This window comes from Apteryx rowi, unplaced genomic scaffold, assembly GCF_003343035.1.
Source record: "Apteryx rowi isolate R43461 unplaced genomic scaffold, aptRow1 scaffold_38, whole genome shotgun sequence".
Lineage (NCBI taxonomy): Eukaryota > Metazoa > Chordata > Aves > Apterygiformes > Apterygidae > Apteryx > Apteryx rowi.
In genome coordinates, this window is record NW_020450307.1 from 1,665,401 (window position 1) to 1,692,968 (window position 27,568).

Below are 27,568 nucleotides of genomic sequence, written 5' to 3' on the forward strand. Positions count from 1 at the left end.
ATTTAGTGTGTGTGTGTGTGCGTGCGTGTGTGTAGGGGGTTGGCAGGGGAGGGGGGGGCCTTAACTCTATGGTTTGAGGCTGACTTCACACTCCTAGCACTGACTGGAGCTGCACGATTCCGAATTTTAACTTGAATTTTGTAGAGGAGATGAAACAAATGAAAACAAAACAAATGAAATATTGTTATTACTAGTTTGTAGTTTATTTAATACTTTGGAGTTCTTTTCCTCTATCAGTTATTTGTGTGGCTTTTATTTTTTAATAGGGTTTCATTTTTTTGTTTGTTTCTGTTTTGTTTGGTTATCCCCTGCCCTCAGGTGTGTGTTTTCTAGCACAACACAATTCTTGAATATAATGAGGCTCACGTTCCTGGAGGCAGAGTGAGGGCTTGAGGGCCTGGAATTTCTAGAACTGAGATGGGGCAAAAAGGACTGTACTCTAATGGCATTTGTTACAGGTTCTATATACTTGTACGTTTTTCCCATATTCAAGTACTTAGATACTATGGTGATGGGCTCCAAGAGGCGCATCTGTGGACCTAACATAAACCCCATTTTGCAAAAAAAAAGTTTAATTTGTACCACTGAAATCAACATGATCTACATCATAGACTTTGTGGGAGCAGGATCAAGCCCACTGCCTTCAATACAACATCCTGCAAGCTTTAATTTAAACCTGCATGTGTTTTTAACATGGGGGGAGGGTGGAAGGGGGGGGGGTTCAGTGGCAAGATGGGGAGCTCACTTCAGCCACTTGCTCGTATTCAGACCAGGCAGGCTGTGGCCTGTTCGGGATCTTCCCCTGCTGATTTGAGCTGGGAACCAGCACCATGATATAGTGTTTTTACCCCCTCCCCATTCATCTCTCAGAATCTGCTGACTGAACCTTCCCAAGATGGTGGGAGAAAGCAGAAGTGTGTGGAGGAAAGGGGTAAAAATAATTTTAAAAAATCAGCCCTGTAGCTCTGCTCATGCCAGCCCACTTTGCTTGGAGCTGGCCACCTTACATCATCCTGGAGGCAGCCTTAGGCAGGTGTGGCCAGCGCAACGGCACTGGGACCCGTGCTGAAACGGTGCCCTGTTTCACTCGCCCTTCGGTGGTTAACTGTGCCAGAGGGGCCTGTGTTTATCTATGCACACCATTTTCTACCCCAAGGCACCCTACTTCTCCCTAACTAACTTCTCAGCCTTTCTCCCAAACCTTTATCACTTCTTCAGGAGCTGGCACAGGGAAAGGCTTTCTTTCCCGAAAGGCTACAGCCCAGCTCAACACCCAAGCAGGGCCTGAGCCCCACAAAAGGTGAGGTACCCTCACCGGACTGTGGCTGCTCTGTCCTTCCGGATGGGGCCTTCCAGGTGCCTGGCCCTGGCCCTAGGGGTGCGTCTCATTCTCTGTTTCTGTAAATCTCTTTCTTACTATGTCTGTATTTGCAACAACAACAACAAAGTCAAGAAAGTTAAACCCATCTTTTTTTATTCTACCATGTTAAGGCTTTAATTCAGCAAAACTCTTAAGCACATGCTTTCTGAATAGGCATAGATTTAAGCCCCTGCTTAAGTGCTTTTCTGAACAAAGGCCCCACAGCACAAATCCCTATTTCAGTGAGGTGGGGTTTTTATTCCCACTTCAAGCTACCACATCAACAGGACTGTTAATACTATTGAAATACATGCTTAGAAGAATGTTACTAAAGTGAGGACCAGAGAAAGAGAGAGAGATTCAACCAACTGTATTAGGAGGGGGAAAGAGGAGAGAGGAAATGAAACTATTCTGTCCAAAAAAAATAACATGAACCTTGAGATGGACCCTCCTGATTCTGCTACCATTCACTACTGAAGAGCAAAAAAGAAATTAAAACTATTGACTAGATTGTTCATTCTAGCCACAAACTCAACTGGATTAAAGTCTGTGTGGAAGGAATTTTGTAAAGAAAAAGAGATTTTTTTTTTCCAATGTAGCAAAAAAAAAAAAAACTTATTTAAAGAGAGGCCTATAGGTCCTTAACATTCAGTGTCTGGGAAACAGTTGAATATAAAAAAAAAAAAAAAACTTTAAAAAAACAAAAAAAATACAAAGAGGGAGAATTCTAGCCTTTTGTAATATCCATATTGCACACTAGGACTATAAGCCATTGCTAGCTCATTTTGAATTTTAAATGTGTAATTTTTCGTTTTGTTGTTGTTTTATTTTTTCTTTCCGTGGGGGAGGGGGGGAAATAAATGCTTGAACCACCAATGCTCTTTTTAATGTTTTATAAATATGTATGTGTATATATATAAATATAAAAATAATATGTATGCACATATATATGTGTGTGTGTATATATCTATATGTATATACATATATATAGATATATAGATATATATATAGGTTTTGAGACAAAAATGCAGAAAGTGAAAAAAAAAAAAAACACCCTAAACAGGATGGTGTGCTCTGATTTACTTGAATCTGGTCTCTTCAGCACCTGCGTTATTAAGAACTGAATATTTTTCCACTTGAATTTAGTGCTATTAGAAATTTAATATATGTGTTTTATTTATTTGATTTTTTTTTTGCATGACTGATGCAAGGTTTGACATTTTCACTCAATAAAAACTGGAAAAAAACTAAAATTTCAAATGATCAAGTTGTCTTCTTGATTGAGGAGCTGTTTATTTTTTAAAGATCTAACAAGTCTTGGAGCAGTTAGGGCCTTTAAGGCACCAGATTGCTAGTAATCACCCTGCACCCATGTTTCAGCACTAGTGCTGTGATGATAACTGCAAAAGGAACTGAGTTCATACAGACTCTGGCCTCGCAAGCCTTTCCAGCAGCCCTGTAATTTTATTTGCAGTGTTCACTGGGGCCTCTGATAGAAGTGATGCTCATGCCGCCACGGTTTGCTAAACTGGGACCTGGCATTACAGATGTGACTGCTTGAGTTTTCACTTTCCCCTTCCTACCTTGGCCTGCAAACTCAGAGGGTAGTAAATTGGGATCTGCTCTGGACTTGTGCTTGCTGTACCCCACATGAAACCTTACAAGTACATTCAAACCCCACTAAAGGAATAGATGTCGTTTATCAGCTTCAGCTAAGTTTGGATACCAGCCTAACACAACAAAGACAAGGAAACCTCACTTCTGCATGGAAGGGATAGGCTGGGGCTGGGAGGACTATCAGAGAGTGGAGTTTGTATGCCAGATGTTAAAGAACACTAAAACGCCATGTTGAAGCCATACACTTTGACAGCAATTAGCAAGAACACACAGAACGGTACGCCAGGCATCGAACACGCATCTGAAAGAAAGCATTCCCTACCTGGCCATTCCGTCACTTCCTCCTGCTGCAGAAATATGTATACACCATGTGCCCTTGCAGAATACGATGACTGCCATTTGGGATGAGAAAGTCTTTTTCAGGCAAGAAGGCATCCTGACATCCATGGTACAGTGTAACGCTGCACTGGTGCAGCCGATCCAGCAGCTGTGAGTGCTGACTGTAAAGAAACAATAATTTAGATAAGACCACTGGACACTCAATATAGCTTTCCCCACCATACTCCTACCTGACACTCCTGCCAGGCCTGGGCCTTTCCACACCAGAGGATGGTCTAGAACATGCAATATATGCCTTTTTACGAGACAGTGAACAAGTTACCGTGAAGAACAAGTGTATGTTCACAGCACATCAGGTGCTCTAAAACAAGCACCCTCATGTTACCTTCCAGGTAACAGTATGCACCTGAGTACTTGCTCCTGAATGGCAGCACATTGTGGGCTCACAGCCTAGCGGTCCCTGCGATAATTTGTGCCTGCATCGAGACATAAAAATGCAGAGCTCCTTCTGAGCTGGCTGCCCGCCCCTGCACCCCCACTCAAATGTTGGTCTGTTGCTGCTGAGGCATAAGGGCCACACACAGACCAGCACCCATCCTGCTGCCTGCCTTGAAAGGCTGGGCTTGAGTGCCCTGGAAATGCAGCGGGTTCCGCACCAACAGCCGGGATTTGGCTGCCAGGGCATCCTTCCCCTTAGCCTCGTTCACAGCCACTGCAACGCCACACGAGCTGCTCCTCCTTCAAGCTGGCCTGGCATTCACCACTGCTCTGATGCCTTCCCCATGGAATTGCTGTGGGGGAGAAGGGGGCGGGGGGGAGCAATGGTGATGCTCTTTTTATACCCAAAGAAAGAAATGGAAACCCCTCCTGCTTTGCATTTCCCCATCACCTCTAAGCAGCTAGGTGTTTGCACCTCGCTGTCTTTCCTGCCATCCATCAGAGAACCCAGAAGCAGCAAAGCAGAGCTTGCCAAGCCCGATGCCTTGGCAGCAGTCACCTCCTTATTAGCAGAGAGGATTAGACTCCTCTCTCTTTCAAAGCCCCCTGGTTGCTCTGCTGCAGCTCCCAGCCATCCTGTTTTCAGATGTCATTATCTGAACATGCTCCTAATCCGACCTTGGAGCACAGAGGTTTGTTCTCACTGGAGCTCTGCCCACAGCACAAGGGATATTTACATCACTGTGTTTCCGGGAGGGGAACGACACGACTCAGTGCTTGAAAGCTCTTGCTGGAACTTGCCTGCTCTTTGTGGAACTCTCACTGCACTTAAATAGAAGAATGACTATGTTATGGGAGAAGTAGCAAGTTGAACAAATCAAAGCCTTACTGCTGCATTCATTCCAAACTCTCGCAACTGGTGACACTGCAGTTCTGCATCTGCAGCTCTGCATCCAGCCTCTGCACTTTGTGAGCCACAGGGAGGGAGAGGGAAAGAAGCAGACACCCACGGAGGCTGCTTGTTTTAAAGTCAGGAGAAAAAAACGACCAGTGCCTGCTGCTATTACATTGAGGATCTCAAGCCTATCCCTGTAGCAGCATTTTTGTGAGTGCAGGACCCTACAGTTGCACATACGTGCACACATAGCCACAGAACTGCACTGCCTGGATCATGCACAACACTGGGTATCTACATAGTGCTTTTCAGCCCACTACCAAGTCTTGTGCAGCAACTGCTAACACAGGCATCCACAAAGGGTGTATCCTTTGGCACCAGCCCAGATGTGCAACTCAAACAGAGAAGCACTGCTTTCCCCTTTCCAAACAATTCACAGACTTTAATCCAATAGAGGCAGCAAAAGTTCATTCTCCTCAAACATAAAGAAACATTCAAGGTATTTGAGGACACAGAACGGGAGACCAGATGGCTCTGCCACTGCTTCCAGTCATCCTGTTCTTTAGATGTCATTATCCAAACATGCCCATTGAAGCCCTAGCACACAGAGAACTGTCCTTGCTGAGGCCGTAAGGGCCAGCAATGACAGAAATACAGAAGACAGAATATCAGCGTTGGTCTAAAATAAGGGTAATGGCCATTATGGTGGCACAAGAAGATGATCATGACTATTAGTCCAACTGCTTATCATCACAGACGGTTTAGCAAGAGTATTTATACTGATTTATAGTGATTAGAAAAATAATACTTTGGGTTACACCTCTCCTTATGCCTCAGACCTACAAGGAACAGTTTTCACATTGTGCGAGAAGATTTAGTTTACAGGAATCTTTCTTACAAGTCTTCGTCAGATCCCAGCTCCTCTTTAGTCACCCCCAGTAGCACACACCACCTCACAGGGAGCTGTGAAGAGCAGAATGCCGAGCAGTCGGCGTCAGGGCCAGCAGTCATCCCTGAGCCACACCATCAGGTGTGCAGAGCTGGTGCAAGTGTCCAGAGAAATTCTCCTCATAGCTTGCTCAGCTGAGTACAAAATGCAGTAAAACATGTTCTGCTCTGGGAGGATATTCACTCAGGCAACACAATGCCTCCTACACCCAGGCAGAAGCAAATTCAGAGCCCTGATGCTTCCTGGTACAAAGGAAAAGCAAGCTGTTAGGACACACAACACATACTAGGGATAACTTACAACTTGCAAGAACCAAAGCTCAACATGCGATTCCTAAGGCATACCAACGTAAAGGTCTGGAGACTTGCAAAGGAAATAATAGGTCTGTTAAATAAGCCTACCCTCATGCCTCTAAAGAGACAAATTTGGAACTGAGCAGGATTTTACTGTAGAAGAGCAGCAGTTGAGTCCCTGGGTCATGAGCCTGGCTAGGGAGCCCATGGGAGCCTGACTGCAGGAGAATCCTTAGAGCAGGAAAGGGGAACTGCACATGTGTTGCTGCAGCTCAACCTACTACTGAGGAAGTGGGACATCCCTCTCTGATAGGATGGCAGGATCGGAAAATCCCAGGTCTCTTAGAAAACTAGCAAGAGTCATTCTAACATGACCTCTTCCCTATAACAGGACAAGAGAAGGGGGAAAAAAAAAAAAAAAAAAAAAAAAGGTCACACAACAGAGAAGAGAAGGGGGGAAAAAAATATGGAGCCAACTTTTTGGTACTGTCCATGCTATGCTGCCCAGGTATGGGAGCTAGGATAGAAACCAGCCTTTAATAGATAATAACTAGCAAATTGATAATAAATTCCTCAAGACTTCATGGAATTTTTTTTTCACTGAGCATTGGATATAATAATCCAAAGCAAGGGAGAAAGATTATGACACAGAAGTGAAGGACAAGAAAGAGTTTTGACCAAACATTTAACAGCTAAGACCTTCATTCACAATATCAGTCTCTGAAATTCCCCTCGCAGTTCTGCAGAAACCCTTTCCAGGGGTAAGGTTCTGCACCAACAACCCTGCCACATGGTACATACAGACTGCATCAACTGCTGGTGTCACAGCTGAATTGTGCACTTACACTTCTGCACTCAGCCACAAAAGCATGTTCACACAGAACTTGCAGGTGCCTCTTTTAAAGCACATTGGAAGCCCTTTTAAAGAAAAAGCTCTTGGGGAAGAGAGGAGGAGAGGAACTGGCCAAATCTCTCCCTTCCCCCGACTCCCAACCTGCATGCCACAGAAGACTGAAGCTTTAAAACATTACAATAAAAATCTCAAATCATCTTCAATGGGAACACGAACTTTAAAGCCTTCTCTGAAAGTCAATGAGGAGCTTGTACCTAGTCTAAACAAAAAAGCATACAGGCTGCAGGGAATGTTTTAGGAGTTTCGCACACACGCATACATACACACACACACACAGATGAATAAATAATTTCTGTTTTTCTTTAAAAATTAAGACAGAACTTATTCGACCAGACTTTGAAAGAGCAAGAGCATGCTTGAATATACCTGTAGATAAGTCTTGCACATACATACTTACAGTAAAATATACAGGTTTGTATAATACCTGTATGGGGACAAGGGCAGTACGTCAGTCTGGGTGAAAGCACACACTAGCATGTGAGGGAACTGCATATGCGGTGTCTAGTGTACCTGCTGTGTTTTACAGGTATCCATAAGCCAGCTATTCTGAGGACACATGATGACATACTTGTATGCCTCTTCATGTGCACACAGCTTTTTTTGTGTACTTTCTCTTGCATCTCACACATTGGGGGAGAGGAAATGTACACACTAATCTATTTTTTCAAGCAGAATATGCAAGAGGCTCTACAGTTATATGTACATACAACAGGTTAGGATAGTCAAGATGCTTTTTAGTATCTCTCTTGCAGACACTATCATGTATCTAAACACAACACTGTGGCAGGGAGCCTCTGCTTTTGTGGTCTCTATCTGCTCTCTTCAACAAACTTCACCAGCACCTGAAAGCTGACAGCACCTAACTCGGGAGGCAACAATCTCTATTAAAAAAAAGGGGGGGGGGCGTGCAAAGTGGGGACAAAGACACTGAGAAGCATTTGTAGGTAATGAGGGAGTTTGAGGGGGTGACAAGTTCTTCTTGTCAGCCCTGGGGCAAGAAGCGGGCCCATGAGAACCCCTGACATGCACCTCCTTTACCAGGGCCCCTGATTTTCTATGCATTTGCTGAGAAGGTAGGAAGGAGCCCCCTCCGGAGGCCAATCCCTTCACCTTGCCCTGGGGAGGCAGAGTGCTCTGGCTCCTGGTCCTGCTCCTGCTCTTGCCCTTGAAGCGCCCCAGCCCCATCCTGGCCAAGGAGGGGCAGCCAATGGAGGCGGCTTCCCTCCTTCCTTTTGCTCTTTTTTGGCAGGGAAACTTTTAAACAAACAAATGAAGAAACACTGAGGATTTAAGTAAACAGACCAAGATTTATCTGACAGGCAGACTAAGGAGCCTTTCCCTGCCCCCTTCCCTTCCCACAGTGCAGAGAGCCGCCTTGTGCTCTCTCTGTGAAGCCAGCTACCAATGGCATTTGTCCCAAGCCCTTGCTGTCACCAGGCAGTCCCAGACCAGCACCAAGCTCTGCCTGAACTTCAGAGCTCGGCAGTCTGAAATACTAAAGAAGAGGATAAAATGAAGCCATCTGATCTGTGGCCAAAGCAGGTCACAGAGCCCCTCGCAGCGAAAGCAAGTTCATTCAGCCACCAGGCACTAACCTTGCAGTCACATCTCAGGAAGAGCCTGTTACACCCACAAGGTGCAGGGAAACCAACTCTGGCCTGTGGCCAGAGCTCCGCGCCACAAGCACCAGCGAGGACGCCTGCCCCAGAGGCGAGTCCCCTCAGCCAGCAAGCCCGAGAGCTCACCGCCGCAGCCACTCCGCAGCCCTCCGCAGAAGGGTGAGGGGGCAGCGGCCCGCTGCCGCGGGCACTCACTCACTCACTCACTACACTTGCTAGAGTTTTCCTGTGTTTTATGCAGGTTATCAGACTTGGTCTGCTTTTTTGTTTTTCCCTGTCAAATAAAGAGTTGGGGAAAAGGAGGAAAAACACACACGAGGCTCCAGTTCCACGCTAGATGCTAGGCTGCACCTGGCTGTTTCTGGGGAACAGAAAAGATTGCAAAGCAAGAAGGCACCCTGTCCTTCACCTCACACCCAAAACTTACTGCCTGCAGTGATGGAAGAGCTGATATTACTGTACAACAAGGAAGGGATACAAAAACATAGACGTAAACTGGCAAACAGGCATGCAGAGATGAAGTCTGCTGTTGATACTGTAAGAGGGCAGGAAGCAAAGAAAGTTCATCTACATAGGAAAGTTGCAGCAATTTAGCACATAGCCTTTTGTGCATGCACATATTTCAGTTTAAATTGCTTTAACTAAGACAAGTTCATTCAAAGAGATGGAAAAATGTCTATCCAAGAATTTGCTCTAGTTTAATTAGTTAGTTAAAAAGAAATTAATTTTAAAGAGGTGTTACTCTGGCTCCACATAGGTAGAACCTCAGTATGGACTTACAGAAGTAAGGGGACAAAGTTGGAAGCAGTCTGTTTCTGAAGCATTAGAGAGAAAAAGGGAAGGGGCATTAGGAGGCAAACAGGCATAACAGAAGACAGACAAACCGACAACAGGGATGCTGCACAGAACAGACATGCCAAGCAGACAAAGCGACCGAGAGACAGACAAGCAGGCTGGCAAAGTGACAGACACAGAAAGAAAAATGGGCAACAAATAAGCCAGCTGAACTTCTAGATGCTCTTAATCACACCCACCCAGCCAATCACCTCCTCAGTCAGGAGACATAGCCCTAGAGAAAAGCAACTATTTTATCTAAAGCAGAAAAGAATAAGAAGTCCAATCCCCACCCCCCACCCCTCCAGACATGTTTTTGTGGACAGCATCATAAAAGATCTCTTGCTATTTGCAGAAATTCAGAATAAAAAAATCCTAAAGGGTTAAATCCTCCAGCAGATGCAGAAAAGAGGAGCCTGGGGGGGAAACTCGGGGTGTTCTTCTAAGATGCTCCATATTGTAAAGTAACCCCTGAGCAGTCCTTGCAAAGCATTTGGGGAGATTTTTAGTCTGAAAGACACTTTACAAAAATAAATTGTAATTGAGTTTAATAATCTTCCCCTTTCCAGAAAGGGCCTGACAGATGCTGCCTAGTGCTCACTTCTGCCCCATTTCAAATATTTTTACCTTATTTGGATGAAATATATTATTTTTCTAATGAAAGGAGGTTTTTTTTTTTTTTTTTTTTTGACGAAGAGCTGGTTTTCCCTTCGTCCAGCTGGTGCCTTTATTAGGTTAGTGCTTGCTCCCTTTTGGGGATGGGATTGTTTTTTTCCCTGAGCTGGGAGAGACCATGCCAGCCCCTCAGTCTACAAGTGCGCAGTTCAGAGCTTCTACTGCACAGCAAATCAAGGAGTTGGGCCATGCCTTCCATCCTCTCTGTCCCCTGCTCCCCCCACATTCAGCTTGGGTATATTTCCATTATTTCGTTTCACTTTTGACAGCACAGGTAGTGGTAAGGGCCAGCCTTGCAACAGCCTAACAAGTGGACACAGCTCCAAAGCTAGCCCTGCAGGGACTAACTTCTGTGTAAGCAGCATAATCTAAGATAAGAGGGTAAAAGGAGAATGAAGAAAGCTGGGAAGCTCTCTCTTGTACCCTCAGGTGAATCATTTCCCCTGTTTCACCTCCCAGCATTGCTATATTTATGTTCTCAGTCGCTTGAGGCAAAGCCTGTCTCTTGCTTGGCGCTTGCATACCACCCAAGACAGAGCTCCAGTCCCAGCTGGAAGTTTCTCAGCTCCAGCTTGGTATCCGTTTTTGGTGCGCAGGGCCACCACCACATACAATTTGTGCTGAGCATAAGGCAACAGCACACAGGAACTCCACAAGCTGCTGGGTGTGGAAGGTCTAGTCAGGTGTTGAGATCAGATTTGTCCCCCAAAACTACCCTGGGCCTGCTGCCAAGCCTTCATTTCCCCCAAGGGACCCACTCCCCCACCAAGCACAGGCAAAGGCAGCCTCCATTTCTGTGTCAGGCACTGCAAACGAGAGCACCAGAGCAGACACAGACTGGGGTTTTTCCAGCTCCAGCACAGCCCCCTCTCTCACCAAGGCAGCAGCCCAGCATGCGCCACGCTTCCTTCCACCATTAAACATCAGGGTAGCTCCTCTGGCAACAACAAAACCCCAGACCCTGGTGAGGTAGCCACTGGAAACAAAGGCAAGAGAGAACATATGTATTAAAAAGCACTTACATGCCAGAAGAAGCTGAGCTGCAACAAGGAAAGACCAGGTCTAAAATGGCTGCCTCCAAGCCAGGGCAAACTTGCTGACTGACCACCGCAGGCAGAGATGAAGAGGCGGCTCCAGGATGGTCATACAGCTCCTCTCACACAGCTGTGCAGTCCAGGCCATCAGGAGCCAGACAATCAGGGGACAGTGGCTCCAGCTGGGTGGTGTGCTGCAGCCTTGCACTGGTCTTACTCCCAGGCACACCAGTTAATGGGGGTTGGGGATTTTTTGTGAGAGCTGCAGGACCTAGCAACAAATCTGGTTTCCAAAATTTGCTTTCTGTGCAACTTGTCTTTGTCACATCTCAGTAGTTACTGGCCAATATTTTTTACCCTCACATGGGGAAACTGAGGCACACTAAAAGTAAAATGCCTTCGAAAATGTCATGCAGAAAATCAGCAAGATTACACAGGACTCCACTGTCCATCCCCTTTGTTCTGATCCCAAATACTGTTAGGTTACACTCCCCAAAAGCAAAAGGCAATAAAAAAATTCTTCCTACTTCTGTCAAAGATTCATGTAGGGCTTATTTGTCAATCTTGGGGGTGAGGAAGGCTGGACAAAGATGATCAGGAGACATCTCTCCTTAACCCTTTCCCACTTTATCACATTTTTTCAGTTCCCCACTTATCTCTTGTGGCTACTGAACAGGGAGCTTTTATATCCTCAAATTACTGGAAAGCACCAGCCTGACATTGCTTCCTCTACACAGCAGACCACAGGTTCACAGGGTTTCACTGAAATGTGCTCAAGTGACACTGTTCAGAGGAGGCTCCCTTCACCTGTTTCCTGCACAGCATTAAGAACCTACAGAAACCATGTTATGAACAAACTGAACTCACCAGCCTGCGCATTGTTTATTCTTCTTCCTGTGTCAAAACAAAGGCTGATTACAGTGTAAAACAGTCTACTTGAATAAGCCAATCAGTGGGTAACTGCTGCTGTCTTTCTTTTCTGCAGGCAAAGGGTTTGCTACCTGGTCATCTTTCAGCTAATATGATGCCATCCTCAGTGCCTACTGGCCAGTGGGCTAAACATTTCACAGAGTGCTGATCTACGAAGCTTGTTTCTAGCCAAAAAAAGAAAGAATTACAGTTAGAAGTCAGGCTACACAGTTCATCAGGACCAAAATACTGACCCCAAAACTGCTGCTATGCTGGAAAGAAAGACAAGATATAAGAGAGAAGAATAGCATCCATGATTTCCAAAAATACCTGCTCGTAAGGAGGTCTGGCTTCTTCCAAATTCTCTGCTGATGGGTTGGATTTCCTCAACAAAGTATACAAACACCCCACCAGGAGCAAGAGGAGGAGAGTTAGTTTTTTGAGCAACAAGGGCTATGATGGAGTCTGCTGGAATTCATATCAGGTTGGGGAAAGAAAAAGCTGTAACCAATTGGTAAAGGTTGTAAGAACAAAAAACTAAGGGTGGGAAAAGGGCAGTTGAGGAAAATTGCCTTTTACTGCTGCACCAGAAAACTTGAGGTAAATGAATTGAACACTGGGAACATGGAGGAAAAGGGGAGGAAAATGAACCCGCAGGGATGCTTGTACTGTAAACCTCGTAAGTCACTCTGCAAGGCACATACCTCAGCAACATATTTTCCACATTTCACCAACTGCTGTTGTCCAGGCACTTTCTATTTTCAAAACCTTCTATGTATATAAAATGTACACAGGCAGGACAATACTTTTTCATTATATCCCTGCATTCAGTCCTGTTTTCTTTTCACAAGGATTCTTGGCTTGTAGAAATGAAAAGTGCCATCTCTGAAGAAAAGCCTTTGCTTTTAAACACTTTCAAATTTTCCTGTTTTAGCTAAACGTGACGTTCTTTGTGAACGTTAAACGGCAGAGAGAGAGAGATTGAGAAGGAGAGGGAGAGAGAGACACACACACACACTCACTCACTCCTGGGGAAGATATTCATCCATTTAAGGAATGAGAAATCATCACGTTCAACAGCAGGTCTAAATACAGTAATATGAAGGTCCCTTTCGCTCCCCCTGAGCAGGAAAATGTCACTGTGTACCAGACACCCAAATACTCAGGAATCAAGTAAATCCCTCATTTTTAAGAAGGGAGCCAAATATTTCTGTTGAACAAAGATGGGACTACAGTAGCTACAAGTTGCTGTATGCCATTCCTTTCAATGGCTTCTGTACTAACATGGCAGGGTTAGCACAGTCATGGGATACCGCAGAGCATTCCCTGCTGGTAGATAAGACGAAATGGCTGTGGGATATCTCACGCACTCCCTTCAGCACCTCCTGCTGCAAGGGGTGGAAACAGAGCAAGATGCTGCTTTCTGGGCCTCGCAGTGCCTCCTGCTGGGAGAAAAGGGACCAAAATAGCTGCATTTTACTCAAAAGATGATGTATCCACCTCACCCTCTGCAATGACAGAGGCAACCTAGCATTGTGGTGTTGTTAGAGCTATTTATATCATACTTTATATTGCACTTACACCATTCTGTACACTGCCTCCTGCTGACATAACCTCGGACTGGAGCAGCTTAAACATAAACCAACCATAAATGCCCTCTGGAAAACATTTTATAAGCACTGAATTTCTAGAATTTCCCCCTTTCCCTCCCTTTACCACCCTGCATGCATATTTTTCCCCAGAATAAGAGCCACAGTAATCCAGTAACAGCCTGGTGTTAAATAGTGGTAACTCATATTTATTACAATTATATACAATCGTATTTTATATTTTAAATCTATACATGATCACACGGACGAGCACGCTTGCTTGGTGAAGAGAGGGTGACTCAGATGTTACAGGAATTGCTCTGCTAAGAGGCTCTGATGCAGTGAATAATAATTGGACACCACCATTTTACCAGCTGAGAACACAATGCTGCAAATGAGTTTTCAAAATTCACCGTTTTATTCTGTGTATAGCCCCAACGGGGCGAAAAAAGGCTGGGCTGGGCAAGAAAGGATAGCGGTGTACCTCAGAGCTGGAATTGTTCTTTCTTCTGCAAAGACTGCTCTGCTGAAGCAGGCACCTGTCATTGTGTAGATGCAGGTCTCACTGATCATTTAAGAAGGGTTTTCTCCTCATTTAGGGAAAAAAAACAGACTAAGAACCATTGTGAAGATTCAGAATTAACCAACTCTTTCAGCATCTGATAGCACCTCATTCATTCAGGGGAGCTATAAATAAATTTTAAGATGTCCAAAACTGATGTGAGCTCCGTTTGCCTTTGGAGGAAAAAGGGTAACAATTGGGATGAGCGGGGTCATCTTTCAAAGCCTTCTTTCACTGGGGAGTAACTGGTAACAAAGCCACCTGTTCTCATGCATTTTCCTGTGGCCATGAAACTTGGACTTGGATTCCTAGCAAGAAGCCACTTTGATGAGTGGAAGGGAGCATGTGGGGTGGGAATAATGTTCTTTGGACCCCACAAGAAATTTAGTGTTTTTAAATGCTGGGTAGTTTCAGCAATTTGAGGCTTGACATAAGGCTGAGAGTAGGTGGCTGAGAGTGAGATCTAGTGAGGAATTCAGGGTTAAAACTTTCTGATTTGGAGATGGAACATCAATTAGTTTGAGAAATAAAACAGAGGGTTATTTTGGAAAACAGAGAGAACTGGTTCAGGATTTATGTGGGATTAAAGGCTTGCGAAATAGAATAGCTCAGGACAGACTGGTTTCTGAGACTGAATAGAAGGACTCTAGGATGCAGTGAAGAGGCTGACCGCTTCAGGAGAGATGCTGGATGTTTTTGTAAGATGACTTATTTCTGTAGCTGTGGTGCATGGTAAGGCGATTGGTCTCCCAGCCTAGGCAGTGATCCCAGGTCATGGGAAGAAGGTGGGACTGGGAGGGAAGAAGCAGCCACTGCAATGCTGCGCAGCCCTGTAGTGAAACAGGGCCCACCTTGTTCGCTGGGCAATTATGACCCTATTCAAGGTCAATCACGGAAGAATCAGTGGAGGGGATGGGGGCACTTCTCTCCACAAAATGGGAGAGACACCAGGGACAGTGCAGGAGGCCAGGGAAGATGTACAGCAGCTGAAGAAGAAGCCAAGGTGCCTTAGTCAATCTCATTCTCATTGCTGGCCCCTTCAGGTCTTCGTAGCTTCTCCACTTGCTCATTAATCTGCCCATCTCCTCCTCGCCGGTCCTCAGTCTGGACACCCAGACATTCCTCCTCATCCACATGGCTCACGTCATCATCCTCATCGTCCTCTTCCTCCTCTTCATTCCTTTTGTTTTCCCTTTTCTCCTCCTCACCCTGCACCTCCATCCGCACTTGACTCTTGACGTCAATCACTGCCTTGTTGCCTTCCTCTGTGCTCAGCAAATGGCAGCTGACCTTCGAACCCTCAGGGCTGTGATTCTCCTTGACTGGTGATGAGGTAGTAGACTCATTGCTCACAGGCGAGATGTCACTGCTGCTGTTATGGTTGGCAGCAATAGGGTTGGAGGGTGAGCTTGGCTTCACTGGGATCTGCCATGACGGGATCTTAGGAGCTGAAGGGGAGGGAGGGAACTGTCTCCTTGGGGGGCAGGGGGGTGGAGGAGAAGAAAAGGAGAGAAAGGGGCTTTTATTAAAAACACTGAGGGGGTTATCATTAGAGAGAAGGGTGGCATTTGTACTGGGGGAATCATGTAAAGCAGGACTGAAATTGCAAGTCTCCTGTGTCATAAACAAATAAAACCAAGACCACTTCACTTCTTCAGCCAGAATCTCAAAGTGCTTTACAGGCACCCAGTAATTGAGCCTGCACACAAGGGAAAAGCTGCCTGCACACAGCTGGGCAATCTGAAGTGCTGAAATGATCTGGTTTGGCAATTTCACAGACTAAGCTGGCACTCAGGAATGCTGCCTCTGGAAAGATAGGGGTGTTCAATATCCCTTTATAAAGCAATCACTAATTAATTGGTAAAGAAAATTCCCACTGGAGCAAGAAGTCAGAGGCATTAGGCCCTCAGGCCTGAGCCAAGGAATTTCACCATCTGGCTCTCATCTCCACTGCGATACACAGCTATTGCATGCTGGCTCATTACAATCCAGAGCCTAACTCCTAGTCCCAGCATGCACTTCACATGTTTGGGCCAGATCTTGGCTGCTGCAAACTGGTTCAGCCTCCCTGATTTGAATGCAGTCGTACTAGTTTGCACCAACTGAGGAGCTGGCTGTTTTGTCCTCAGTGAGTCCTCTCCAGGTGGGCTTTAAGGATTTGACAGCAGCAGGCTAATGCCCAGCCCTAAAAGGAGAATCCAAGTATCAAAGAGGACAAATATAAGTGCAGCAGGGAGCACTGGTGCCTTCAGAGGCATCCGTCATGAATAACAGAGCAAAAAGAGTGTCTGATCTGGTATTTCCCATGCAAATACAATCCTTGCTTGTGCATGTGGGAAGTGGGAGTGTGAAGACTTATCTGATCAAGCTCTGAAGAGGATGCTGTGCGTGAGGGAGTTCACATGCCCCTTAGGAACTAGCTAGCGCCAAGAACAAGACTAGAATAGACCAAGAAAGCTGACTGCTCTCCTGCAGTGAGCATTCAAACACAATAGATTTCACTTTCTTAGACTGAACTAGGAACAGTAGTTGCGCTCACCTCCCTATCTCTGCTGCCACCACTAGCCATGGAGGAACTCTGCTGTTCTAACCTCCATCTCCTGTGAGTGCAAACAAGCTAATGCCTGCATTATTCAACCAGTATCATAAATGTTATCAAGAAATTCAGTTTGGAGACTTTCTTAGCTCCAGTGTTGCTGCCACCTGCACACTGCAGAAACATTTGCCTTTTTGTAAGAACAAACAAACAAACAAACAAAMACTTTTCTTTTTCCTATAAGCACTTATCCCCCAGCTGCATAAAATAGTGATTTATCCCTAATGACAGCCCCTCCCCCTTTCCCACTCTGGGGAGCTGCTATCCCCTTGCTGCTGGCCAGCAGTAGACAGCTGAAAGATTTTGTATGCATAAATCAAAGATGAAACCCTCGTCAACAAAAAGACAAAGGACAGGTAAGCCTCTGTGCTTGCTCCTCATCCTGCCTGACAGGTAGAGGCCTAACAAGATGAACAGGTCTGTAATCTCTGAACAACTTTCCCATTGCTGAAGAGGCATCATTAACTAGTGCTCTCTCCCCAGTACYGATGCTTGTATGAACTAACTTAACAGATGGTAACTGAAGATGTGATCCCAATCACCCAAAGCTTTCTACCATGACTCCCTAGTGGGAACAGGAGGGGTAGGGAGAATTTAAAAGAATGTTAAAAGCCAATACACTTTTCAGACTTCTGAAAAGCACACCCGTTTAGATTCAGAACATGTTTAGTCCAATCTTAAATTTATCTTTGAAGTCGACATCTTAGGAAACAGATGACATGAGAAGACTTAGTCACTTGTAGAAGGAGGCAAGGGAGTCATATCAGAGTGAAAGGATCAATAGCTGAAAAGCTAAATAGACTCTGAGATATGTTCTAGGAAAAAAGAGTTTTCATAAGAATTGAGATCTGATCCCTGTTCTTATGACTGTCCCACAGGCTGGGATTTATATTGCCTCATCTACAGTATAAGATGTCTATACCTGAGCTAGCCAATGGAGAGATGCAGACTCTACTGAAGTATGATTCTTTTCATTCTGGTTATGCCCTAACTGTAAACAGGTCAGATGAACTGTATCCGGAATTGTCTCTCTCTCCCCATAATGGAATGTAGATGGGTAGCTCAGATGGAGACCATATACAGTCAACACCTAAAACTAGGTGAGAGGCATCCTACCTGTGTTGAATGGCAGAGAATTTCTCTATCTCAAGCAAAGATCTTATTATAAAGAAAAATCTTATTAATCACCCAAAGCATTCTGTGATTTAAGGCAAGTTTGAAAAGCATTTTGAGACCTGCAAATAGAAAGTGATAGTGGAGTGCAAAGTGGTATTATTAAAACAGCAATAATAGGATAGGTATAGAGCTAGTTCCTTTTGGGAATGCCTTTCCTTTCAATGACTGAGAGAACCCCAGAAAGCAACCCTTTCCCCACACAATAATCTGCTTGCATATTCCATCCATACCGGTTCAGGAGGAGTCCTTTTAATGAGTAGATCTCAGATTTCAATTCATTAATATTCTGCGACTCCAGAATCCAGTTGGTGGAGGTTGTGGCCTATAACATGAAAAAGAAGTAAAAATCAGAAGCATGAATTAGGAGAGAGCTCACGAAAGTCATATTTTTCTATCTTACCCTCTCTCTCCTCCCATGTGAGAATCTCAAGCACTGGGGATGACATATATAAGCCCTATCATTTAAAATCTCTCAGGCCTGGGCAGAAAAACTTCCACAGCAAAGGAGGACCTCAATGGATTCCCACAAGGATCAGAAAAAATAGTTCTCTCGGGGTGCTAAGACAATTTGAATATTTGCTTTCAGTTTTGGGAACTAATTCATCTTGTTTCCAGCCCAACATGCACAGTCACTGTCGTAACATCTCAAGGGGACCTTTCTTTTTCCTTTAGAAGCAGCCCAGCGCTTTCGAGCATTCAAACAAAGCAAGGTCTGCATAGAAAGTTTTCCACCAACATGTCAGGCAGAGAGCAATACAAAAAGAGGTAAACCAAACTGTTTGACACTGACCTATGGTACCATTTCTAGAGAAGAAGTATGATCCTGAAAGGCAGTGGGAGTTACAWAGAAGTAGGTACTTTACTCTTTCCTGAGACTGCACTTAGCTGAGGCAACAGATTCAAATATTATATATAAATAACCGGTTTAAGACCCCTCATTTATTTCTCCTAAACCATGAAATAAAGGGTCAATAAACTGCACTGTGTGGCATTTAGAGGTGGACTCATAAATCGATGCTTGAAAGCTCCAGCAACTTTCCCCACTAGATCTGAACAATTAGAGCTTCCCCACTAGATCTGAACAATTAGAGCTATGCTTGAGTTACCAGATTGTATCTCCAGGAAGCAGCTGGACTAGGCACTCTCTCTTGGATATTTCAAGGCAATGAATGCAATTTGGTGGGGAAAGATGATAAGTAACTCATGGAAGCCTGGTACAGCTGCTGTCAGCACTGCATCAGAACTGCTATGGGATGTCAAGCAGAAATTAGAGTAAGGTAACAACTGAGGAGAACATGCTGCATGTAATACTTCTGGCAATTTTTCTTTTAACCCTTTAAGGAATTGGAGAAATGTGAAGAGCATTCTGAAGGAGAGATCATCACCTCTGGTTCCCCCATCCTATCACTACAGCAACTCCTATAGGGATGGGCTGAGTATGGAACCAAAGAACACTCTCACATCTAGCACTTCCCAGAGTTATTTCTGTTAAAAGCTTCTGGGAATCAGTCCATTTGTGAGCACCTCTCCAGAGATATTCCTAATAGATTCCCCGCTGGAGGAAGCTAAGATTGGAATAACACAAAACTCCTCTGCATAAGTTCCTACTAGGTGTAACTAGGACTGGTTGCTCCTACTTATTCTTTACACAGACTTCAGCTAGTATTGAATAATCCCCAACACCTTCACTGCCAGTACTCCTCACAGTGACTTCTGGGCTGTGAACCCAATGAGCTGGGAGAGGCTCAGTCTCTAGTAGCTGTGATATACACAGATGCGTTCCCTTGGGATTCACACTCCCAGCCCTCAGACAGCAAGAATCCAGGAGCCACTGTTCTGGCTGTCCAAGACCTTGAAAGCTACAGCAGCACATTAACAAGGGAGTGATTTCCACTCACTGGTCTGCAAAGGACTCAAATTTCCAAAACACATATGGTGCCAGATGCTTAGGATTTAGAAATAAAATCTGACATCTGGGGCTTTTTAGCCAGTCTCTTTAAAAAACAGTTGTAGAAAATTCAAGCCTTGAATTTTTATGTACGTTTTTTAATTACTTAAAGCCCCTCTTTTTAATTTTTTACAGCATGCCAGTAGGAGTTTGAAAAGCAGATATAAAAACTTACATTACAGCTGAGAAAACACAGCTTTTATTCTTTGGTTTGTGGGGTTGCCCAAGTTTTTCTTTGTACACATGAGGTTTAGATATCATAACAATGTGTGCTACCATTTCAGAGCAGAAGAGAGAAGGGGAGGGAAGGAAAAACTTTTTTAAGACTCTCTAAACCACCAAGACACTTATGCCCTTTTCCCTTCTTAAAGCTCAACATGTGGTCTTAATCTTAACACTTACGACCTGAAAACAGTTTTCCAATTTCCGGACTGGCTCCAGGCCACCGACAGGCCACAGTTCCCAAGAAAAATTGAAGTAAAGTGTTGTGACCATAAACTGGCTTTCATGGTTGGGTTTACAGCTGTGCCACTGAGGGATTCCTACTGTATAGTGTGCACACCACATAGTCAGCTGTGGCCCACCAGTTACACACCACCAAAGAGTTTGTACAAGACTAAAGTATAGGTAAGGGGAGAAGACAACTGCTTCTGCTATAGGAAAAAGGCTAAAAGGCATTGTGTAAGGGATTTCACAGCAAAAATAAAAAGCTCTCCCTGTACAAAAATACAGAAAGATGACTGGGACCTGAATAATCACAAGTTTGTGAGGGAAAGGAAGACTTCAGCTCTACGTGACTTGTTCAAATCCATCCCACCTCACATATAACCAACACCTACTGGCTGATAGGAGACTTAGGACACCAGCTGCAAAGTGCTTTAGAGATGGAAAGCACTAAGTTTCAATGCCAGAAGGAAAATCAATTTTGGTTAAAAGTGGTTACTTGAAAGCAGCGGTAACTAAACTAACTGGCCACAGCTGGCAGTTTTATTGCTGGRTTCCAGTCAGGATTCAAGGTGAATGGGCCACTGAGAGAGCCAAATGTGGTTGCGATGGGGCCACCTGTTACACTGAGATGACCAAAATCATTGAAACAAACCATCAATAGTAAGACTGTTCAGACATTACCTGGCCTGGATCTGAACAAGTGACTTAGATACAATATTTCAAGTGTGTGTTTGACCACTGTTCTGAATCAAAATACAAGGATACAGGAAAAATATAAACATGAAAATGACATACTACCCACAGATAAAACCTCTGCACATCTGGCCTTTACCTCTTTTGGGCAGTGGACTAACAGGACAGCTATTCCATCTCAATTGCAATGCAGGTTGCCTGTTTCTTTGCCCTTCCTCTAGATGTGTACTTGTACTTTCTTGGCACGGGTAGGAGTTACAGAGCTGAGAACAAGTCAGAGGCTACAAACACAAAGGCTGCATATGACACTGTATAACAAAGTCCTCTCGGAAGCCAGATATATTTCATTGGGCACCCAATTAATATCCAGTGCTTTGAACAGACAGCCTAGTTAATGCCAGGTGCAGAGAAACTGGCAGGGAATATGAGATGGGTTTGTGCACGCAAAAGAAGCCATACATGTTCCGGAGGAGATGGGGATGTTCTAAAGGTGAAGAGTTAGGGATGGGTACCTTAGAAGCAGCCAGCTCTTGGGTGAGCTCCTGGATTTTCTGTTGTTGCTGTATTAGCAGTTCCTGAACAGCTGCTAAAGTTGTCTGTAACTGAGTCACTGTGAGGGGAAAAGCAGGAGGATGTTAAACTGAGATACATGCACATATACACACACACGTCTTTCCTGCTGTCTAGCTACAAGATGCCTCTATTCCTACTATATCTAATTTATCTACGCCCGCCTGCTCACTTTAATCCATATGATTTATCTGCACTATGGGTAATCTACCTGCACTGCATCTAACCTCCAGTATTTCTAGTTTATCTTTCCATTGTATAGATGTCTATAGCCCACAGTATATCCATCCAAAACCTCTCCCTTCTAATTATATTGGTTTATGATTTGTACATCTCCCTGAACTTATACAATGTTTGTATCATTTATCTATCTTGGGCCTCACACAGGCAAACTCAGGGGCTAGCTCCAGTCTGGAGAAAGGCTGGTCTCAGGATTGACCTTAGGGTGTCAAGAGAAATGAAAGATGCTCTTCTTTTCACCCTCCGCTAAAAAGTGTAATTAGCATCCTCCCACCCTCAACCCACCAGCTTCTTCTTCCCCAACACCTTTAACAAACTTACTGCTGAAAACCACACTTTTTTCCCTCCCATCAGTTGAATACACTTTGTGCTTTCCCCCCTTGCATTTCAGAAGAACACCCTGTATACCCCTCCCACCCCCAGCAAACACTGAAGAACTTCTATTGGACTCCAACTCCTGCTGTAGGAGTACTATTTCTACTTTGGCGCTTTATCCAAAGCTTTCAGCCAGTAAACAAGCTGATAAAATAAAATAAAATTAAAAACTCCATTGGCGTGACAGGTAACAGCTAATCCAGGCCATCATTAGGGCATCAGGTAATGAACAGGTGCCCTATAGAGTCAATAACAGAGAAGGTGGCTGAGGTCAGGAAGGCACAGTAATTACAGACTCTCCTGACTCTGCTTTGGGTTTTCAGATGGAAGGTGGGGGGAAAACACCAAAAAAAAGCCCCTGAAAACATCAGAGAAGCAGAAATTAAAAATGAACTTTACAGCCCTCCGAAAGGCTGTCATTTTATTCCCCTTATTAATATTCTGAGGTTGGGAGCCTTTCCGTAAAAACATAATTAATTGAGGCCGCGCCGACAGTAAACAAGCAATTTCAAATTAAACCGAAATGACGGCGGCTTCATTTGCAAATGTGAACAGATTCTTAGAGCAGATAAATGAAGTCACCATGTAAAGTGGGGATGGAGGGAAACAGAAGGGTGGGGGGTCTTTGCAGAATGGAGGATACAGAGAGAAGGGCTTTGAGGGCTGAATTGATGGAGTCATTAATCTTTACCTGTCTGTGTCACACTGCCACTCATCTCAGAAATGTTTGACTCAATCCTCTGAAGTTGTTTCCTGTCTTCTTTGCCTCCCATGATGAGAGGGAGCAGGTATTTCTGCATGGAGTACAGAAACTTTTTTAGGAAACAGGGATATCCAAAGCAGTCTTTCTAATCTGCCTGAAACTTCCTCAAAGCCCACCGCCCAAACTTCATCCTTTATTACAGAGCCAGTGATCATTTATCCACACATCTGGCTGAGAAACGAAATTCTTCCTAAAGTAGTTCAAAGAAGTTTAAAAAGAGAAAATAGGAGTTCTGTGGTTACATTTTTAGGGGTGCTGAAAGACAGTTCCTAACTTTGTTTAGGGTTTCCTGGGACAGCTCTCAGTGCAGAGAAACATCCATCATATGCAGAGTACAATTTCAGATCTTATGCTCTCTCAAGCGAACACACTGACATGTCATAACATTTGAGCTACATCCACCAGGCAAGAAATGCAGAAGTGGGGAGGAGAAGGAAGCACTGATACTGAAAGGGCCAGGGAAGAACAAGCAAAGGAATGAGAGGTATTATAAAATCTAATGAACTCTGGGGGAGCATTAGAGTGGTGGAGGGAAAAGCAGAGATCTGGAGAAACAGCGAAGAGAAAAGGAAATGGGGCAGTTAACAATAGTAACAGAGAACTGAGGAACCAGGGCTAAAGGGAGTGAGAATCAAGTTCCTAGAGGCAGGGAGGCAGCTCACTGATACTGTACACAGCCATGAAATCTACCTCCTTCTGCCCTTGCAGAGAATGGATTTGATCTAATAGGTCACAGTTCTCCCCTAATTACCATGGTTCCTTCTGCAGCGCTGCACATATGAATTGAACGTGCACTCTAACAAGAGCACATTCAAGCACAATATGACAGGTGAAAGAAAGGCAAGAGAGGATGGTCTAGGGCGTTGAAACAACCCTGGTAGTACCTAACAACTCTTCTTCAGCCTGGTTTTTGATGTACATACACCCACTGTAGAGGCATACGTACAAGACCATTTTTGAGACAGAGCTGATTATCCAAACTGATGTGTGGGACAGCATTCTTTTACACTTAATAGCACTGCTTAAAGATTTCCCTGACACTGTACACAGCTCTTATCCACACAAAGCACAGGTACACACACATGTTTACACTCAGACATTCTGAAAACCGAACAGCTTTTGATGACTTTCATAAACAGTTCTCTTCTAATCCTCACAGAACACACATGGACAACTATGTCTCATCCTAGTATCCTATCTTTCATGTAAAAATCTATTTGCAACTCCCCTCAAAATCCCATGAAGGGCAGAGGGAATTTATCAACTGTCTCCAAAGATTTCTTACTCCAATAAAAGAATATGGGTCTCTGCTAGGCACACAATATGTCTTATGAGGTTTGGATAGACAGCAGAGCAAGATCCGTAAACAAAGAGTACAGCAGTAGGATATATTAACAGCATCAGTGACATCATCCCAAAAAAATTATATAAAGCATCAATATCTATTAGATATGTATAATTTAGTAACAGCAATGTGCTAAGGTCTGCAAGGCCCAGCAGCTGTTGTCTTAACATCTGTCTGGACACTTATCAACCCCACCATTCTTTGCAAGAATGAAAAAATCAGTAAGATTGGCATCACTACTTTAATGTAAAAAACAAGGGGATAATGTAGCTCACTAAAAAGCCACCCTCTCTAGTCATGGAACTTTACTTGCATAGATGAAACATTGCCAAATCTGACCTCCCTCTTTTGCCCCAAGACCCAGGAAATTAATGATAGGGAAAGATAAGAAAACTAGTTTAAAAAAGAAGGACAACACTTGATTTGTAAAACAGATTTTACTAAGCAAGTCAATAACTGTTAATTAAAGAAAAAACAAACACAAAACCCAAAAACTACTTGTTACTCTTTATCTCTGTCCCTTTTTCAAAAATAAAAGATAACTTCTAATGGACCAAAGCCCTTTACACTCTGCTGTGTTGTCATGAACCAGCTGAGGAGTTTATGTCTTCCTATATAGACACAGAATGTGATTGTCTCCCAGAAGACATTATCTAATGTCACCACAGAGCTGGAGAGCAAATCTGAAGTGAAAGAACATGTTCAGCTAGAGAAACACTACACAAGAAATTAGGAGGGACAGCTGTCTCTATGGTACACAAGCAAACACATGCTTGCTCTACCTTGTACTAAGTACATTGGAGTAGAAGTATGGATGTACAGCAGAGCTGGAGGTTAGCATCTTCTTTTCAATTTTCTGACCAGCCAAAGAAGGTTCTTTGCTAACCCATGGTACAGAATCAGCAGTAGACAAAGCATTAGACTGGGACACAGGACCTGCCTATGATACTAGTGTCCACTGACCAATGATGAGGAAATCCCTTTATTGAACTGTGCTCATTTTCCCCAACTTAAAATAATAATAATAAATATATATATATAAATATATAAATAAAAATATATGATGAAAATTACCTTGTTTCTAGCAGTTTGAGATCTACTGTTGAAAAATAGCTTTGTTTGCTTGCCACTTTTTGACTCTGCATTTTCACATTAACTGTCTACATTTCTCAAACATACCAATGGGAGTGTCAGCAAGAGCAGATGCTTCACCAACTGGAACTGCACTTAGAACCAACATGATCATTTGGACACAAGCAGCATAACATCATTCTCTCCAAGTACAGAACAAGCTGTTGGAATAGTGGGGAAAATATTACCTTATATAGCTGGTGGAAGCCAAAGGCAATCCCTGCCATTATGATAGCCAAAGCCCCATAGTCTCGCCATCTGGAGGCAGATGGACCTATAAGCCAAAATCAAGAAATAACCACAGTCAGAACTGCAGGTGGCAACATTTTCAACTGGTTTCCTAATATCCCCCACCTGATTCGGATAGAAGAGCAATGAATAATACCAATTCTTCTGTTTCCTAGCAGGCATAGATTTACTGAACAGGGGGCATGAAGATGCTAGCAGCCGCTCGGGTGCAATACGAAGGATTCCAGCCCTAGGACACTGGAACATCTGTACAGCCCTGTAGCAGTGGGACTGGCCTTGTTTAAGGCTTAACAGCAAGACAGCCGCATTTAATATAGTTCCATCAAACTGTTTTTCCTTACTTCTTCCTTGAAGAACACATTCTGAACCCTGTACTGGCCCCAAACAACTGTCTGTGTTGTTAGTGCTAGCTAAGGTTAACTCATTACCTGAATACCAATTGCTCTTCACTATTGTAACTTCTGAAAATGGGGACAGAGCCAGAGACTGAGAAAAGTGCAGAAAGAAGAAAAAGCAAAGTATTTTGAGGAAGAGGAGAGATCTGTCAGGGCAATAAATGGGTTTATGAATGCTGTGTCAGCAGCTACGGACTGCTGCAATAAGAAAGGATCCAGTGTCTTTCATGCCTGAATTAAGAACAGGGACCAAAGCATATCACAAACAACAAAGACAAAATATGCAATTAAATATCTACAGAGAGAGAGGAAAAGGAGTAGAGAAAAGCTTGAGACATTTAACACACAATTCTGCACAGAAGCTTAGAAACTCAACAGAGCAAAGCAAAGATACAGCATGCTCCGCTCCTCCAAGCACAATCAGAAGACACCTGTAGTTTTCCACCAGCTTCATCCTTTCACCTCCCTCGCAGCTCCCTTAACGCTCTTGCTAAGAATCTTGTACTGCCCCCGGTTTTCATTAATAATAAAGAGGATGCAGAGTGATCTTTCCTAAAGTTCAGTGGCAGGATGTGGGCAGCACTGATGAGGCGGAGGCTGGCATGCAGTCTCCAAACAGACAGATCCAAATCTGCATGTGACCTACAATGTCTAGGAAATCCATTCTGTTCTCCAAACTTTCAAACTGGGCTTCCAGAGAGAGGGTCAATTGGCTGAAATGGCTGGAAGCTTGCCTCCTTTCTGCTTTGCTCATCTATTGACATTCTCCCTGTTGCTGAGGTCTCTTGCAAGCATTTCACTGCAACAGTTCTTCCTAATCCCAGCACTCAGGCTCTACAGTTTGAGGCACTGACCCTCAAACAGAGGTATAGCTTCTTGCTACTTTTTAGTTCCTCAGAGTATCTGCCACACAAACTTTACATATTAAAACAACTCCAAACTTCCAAAATTGGTGAGTATTGTCACTAGCAGTATCTTGGGTTGCTGCGATTGCAGTTTTGGAGTTCAGGCACATGATCAAATTATCATAACTTTGTAACTTAATGAGTTAACACACATCAGGCTAAGCTGCAGTAACTGGCTGTGTACATGTTGGGATTTAAAATGATCTCTGGCTAATCTTGCTGCAAACCCCAGTCATTCATCCCACCTTCCCCTTCTTACTCTGCCCCCAATGTCATTTCTGACATCTGAACTCTGAATACTCTTGGGTTTCCAATTCTCTGACATGAACTTCAGGCTAAAAGTATTCTTCTACAACCATGCAACTCATTCCAGGACGAACGGCCTATTGTAAAGGGTTAATGAATCTCAGAGGGTCTGTGGGTCCAACTGTGCCTTATGTATAGGTTGGCAGTCCTTGACTGGCTGTCCCTAACTACCTCCCAACTGCAGTGACCTCTGAGTAAAATCGAGAAACACCTGTAGGACCCTGTCAGCTTTGCCCTTTCACCTCACTCATCTTTCCCTCCATTCCTGTAATGCTTGAGCTAAGAACATTTTATTGCCCCCTGGTTTTCATTATTAATGAAAAGGGACCAGAATGATCTTTCCTAAAGTTCAGAGAGTCTATAAAGACAAGAAGCTGAAATGCCATTTTACTCGTTTCAGAGA

At 44.0% G+C, this 27,568-nt stretch overlaps 1 protein-coding gene across 4 annotated transcripts in view; it reads right to left on the reverse strand.

Annotated features, from left to right (window-relative positions):
- The window catches only part of PEX14 (peroxisomal biogenesis factor 14), a 103,221-nt gene that overhangs the window by 9,009 nt on the left and 66,644 nt on the right, over positions 1-27,568 (reverse strand). For 2 of the 4 annotated variants that reach the window (XR_003254865.1, XR_003254866.1), the window contains exons 6-10: positions 25,499-25,584; positions 22,763-22,865; positions 21,399-21,496; positions 18,029-18,120; positions 3,300-3,477 (exon numbers count right to left, since the gene is read on the reverse strand). Coding sequence is in view for 2 of the 4 variants with exons in the window: in XM_026074063.1 (XP_025929848.1) it covers positions 15,035-15,500; positions 18,029-18,120; positions 21,399-21,496; positions 22,763-22,865; positions 25,499-25,584 (845 nt within the window). In the remaining 2 variants the exon portion in view is untranslated. Of the gene's footprint in view, positions 1-3,299; positions 3,478-13,647; positions 15,501-18,028; positions 18,121-21,398; positions 21,497-22,762; positions 22,866-25,498; positions 25,585-27,568 lie in introns of those variants that run through there. The other 2 variants (XM_026074063.1, XM_026074064.1) reach the window with 1 other exon arrangement.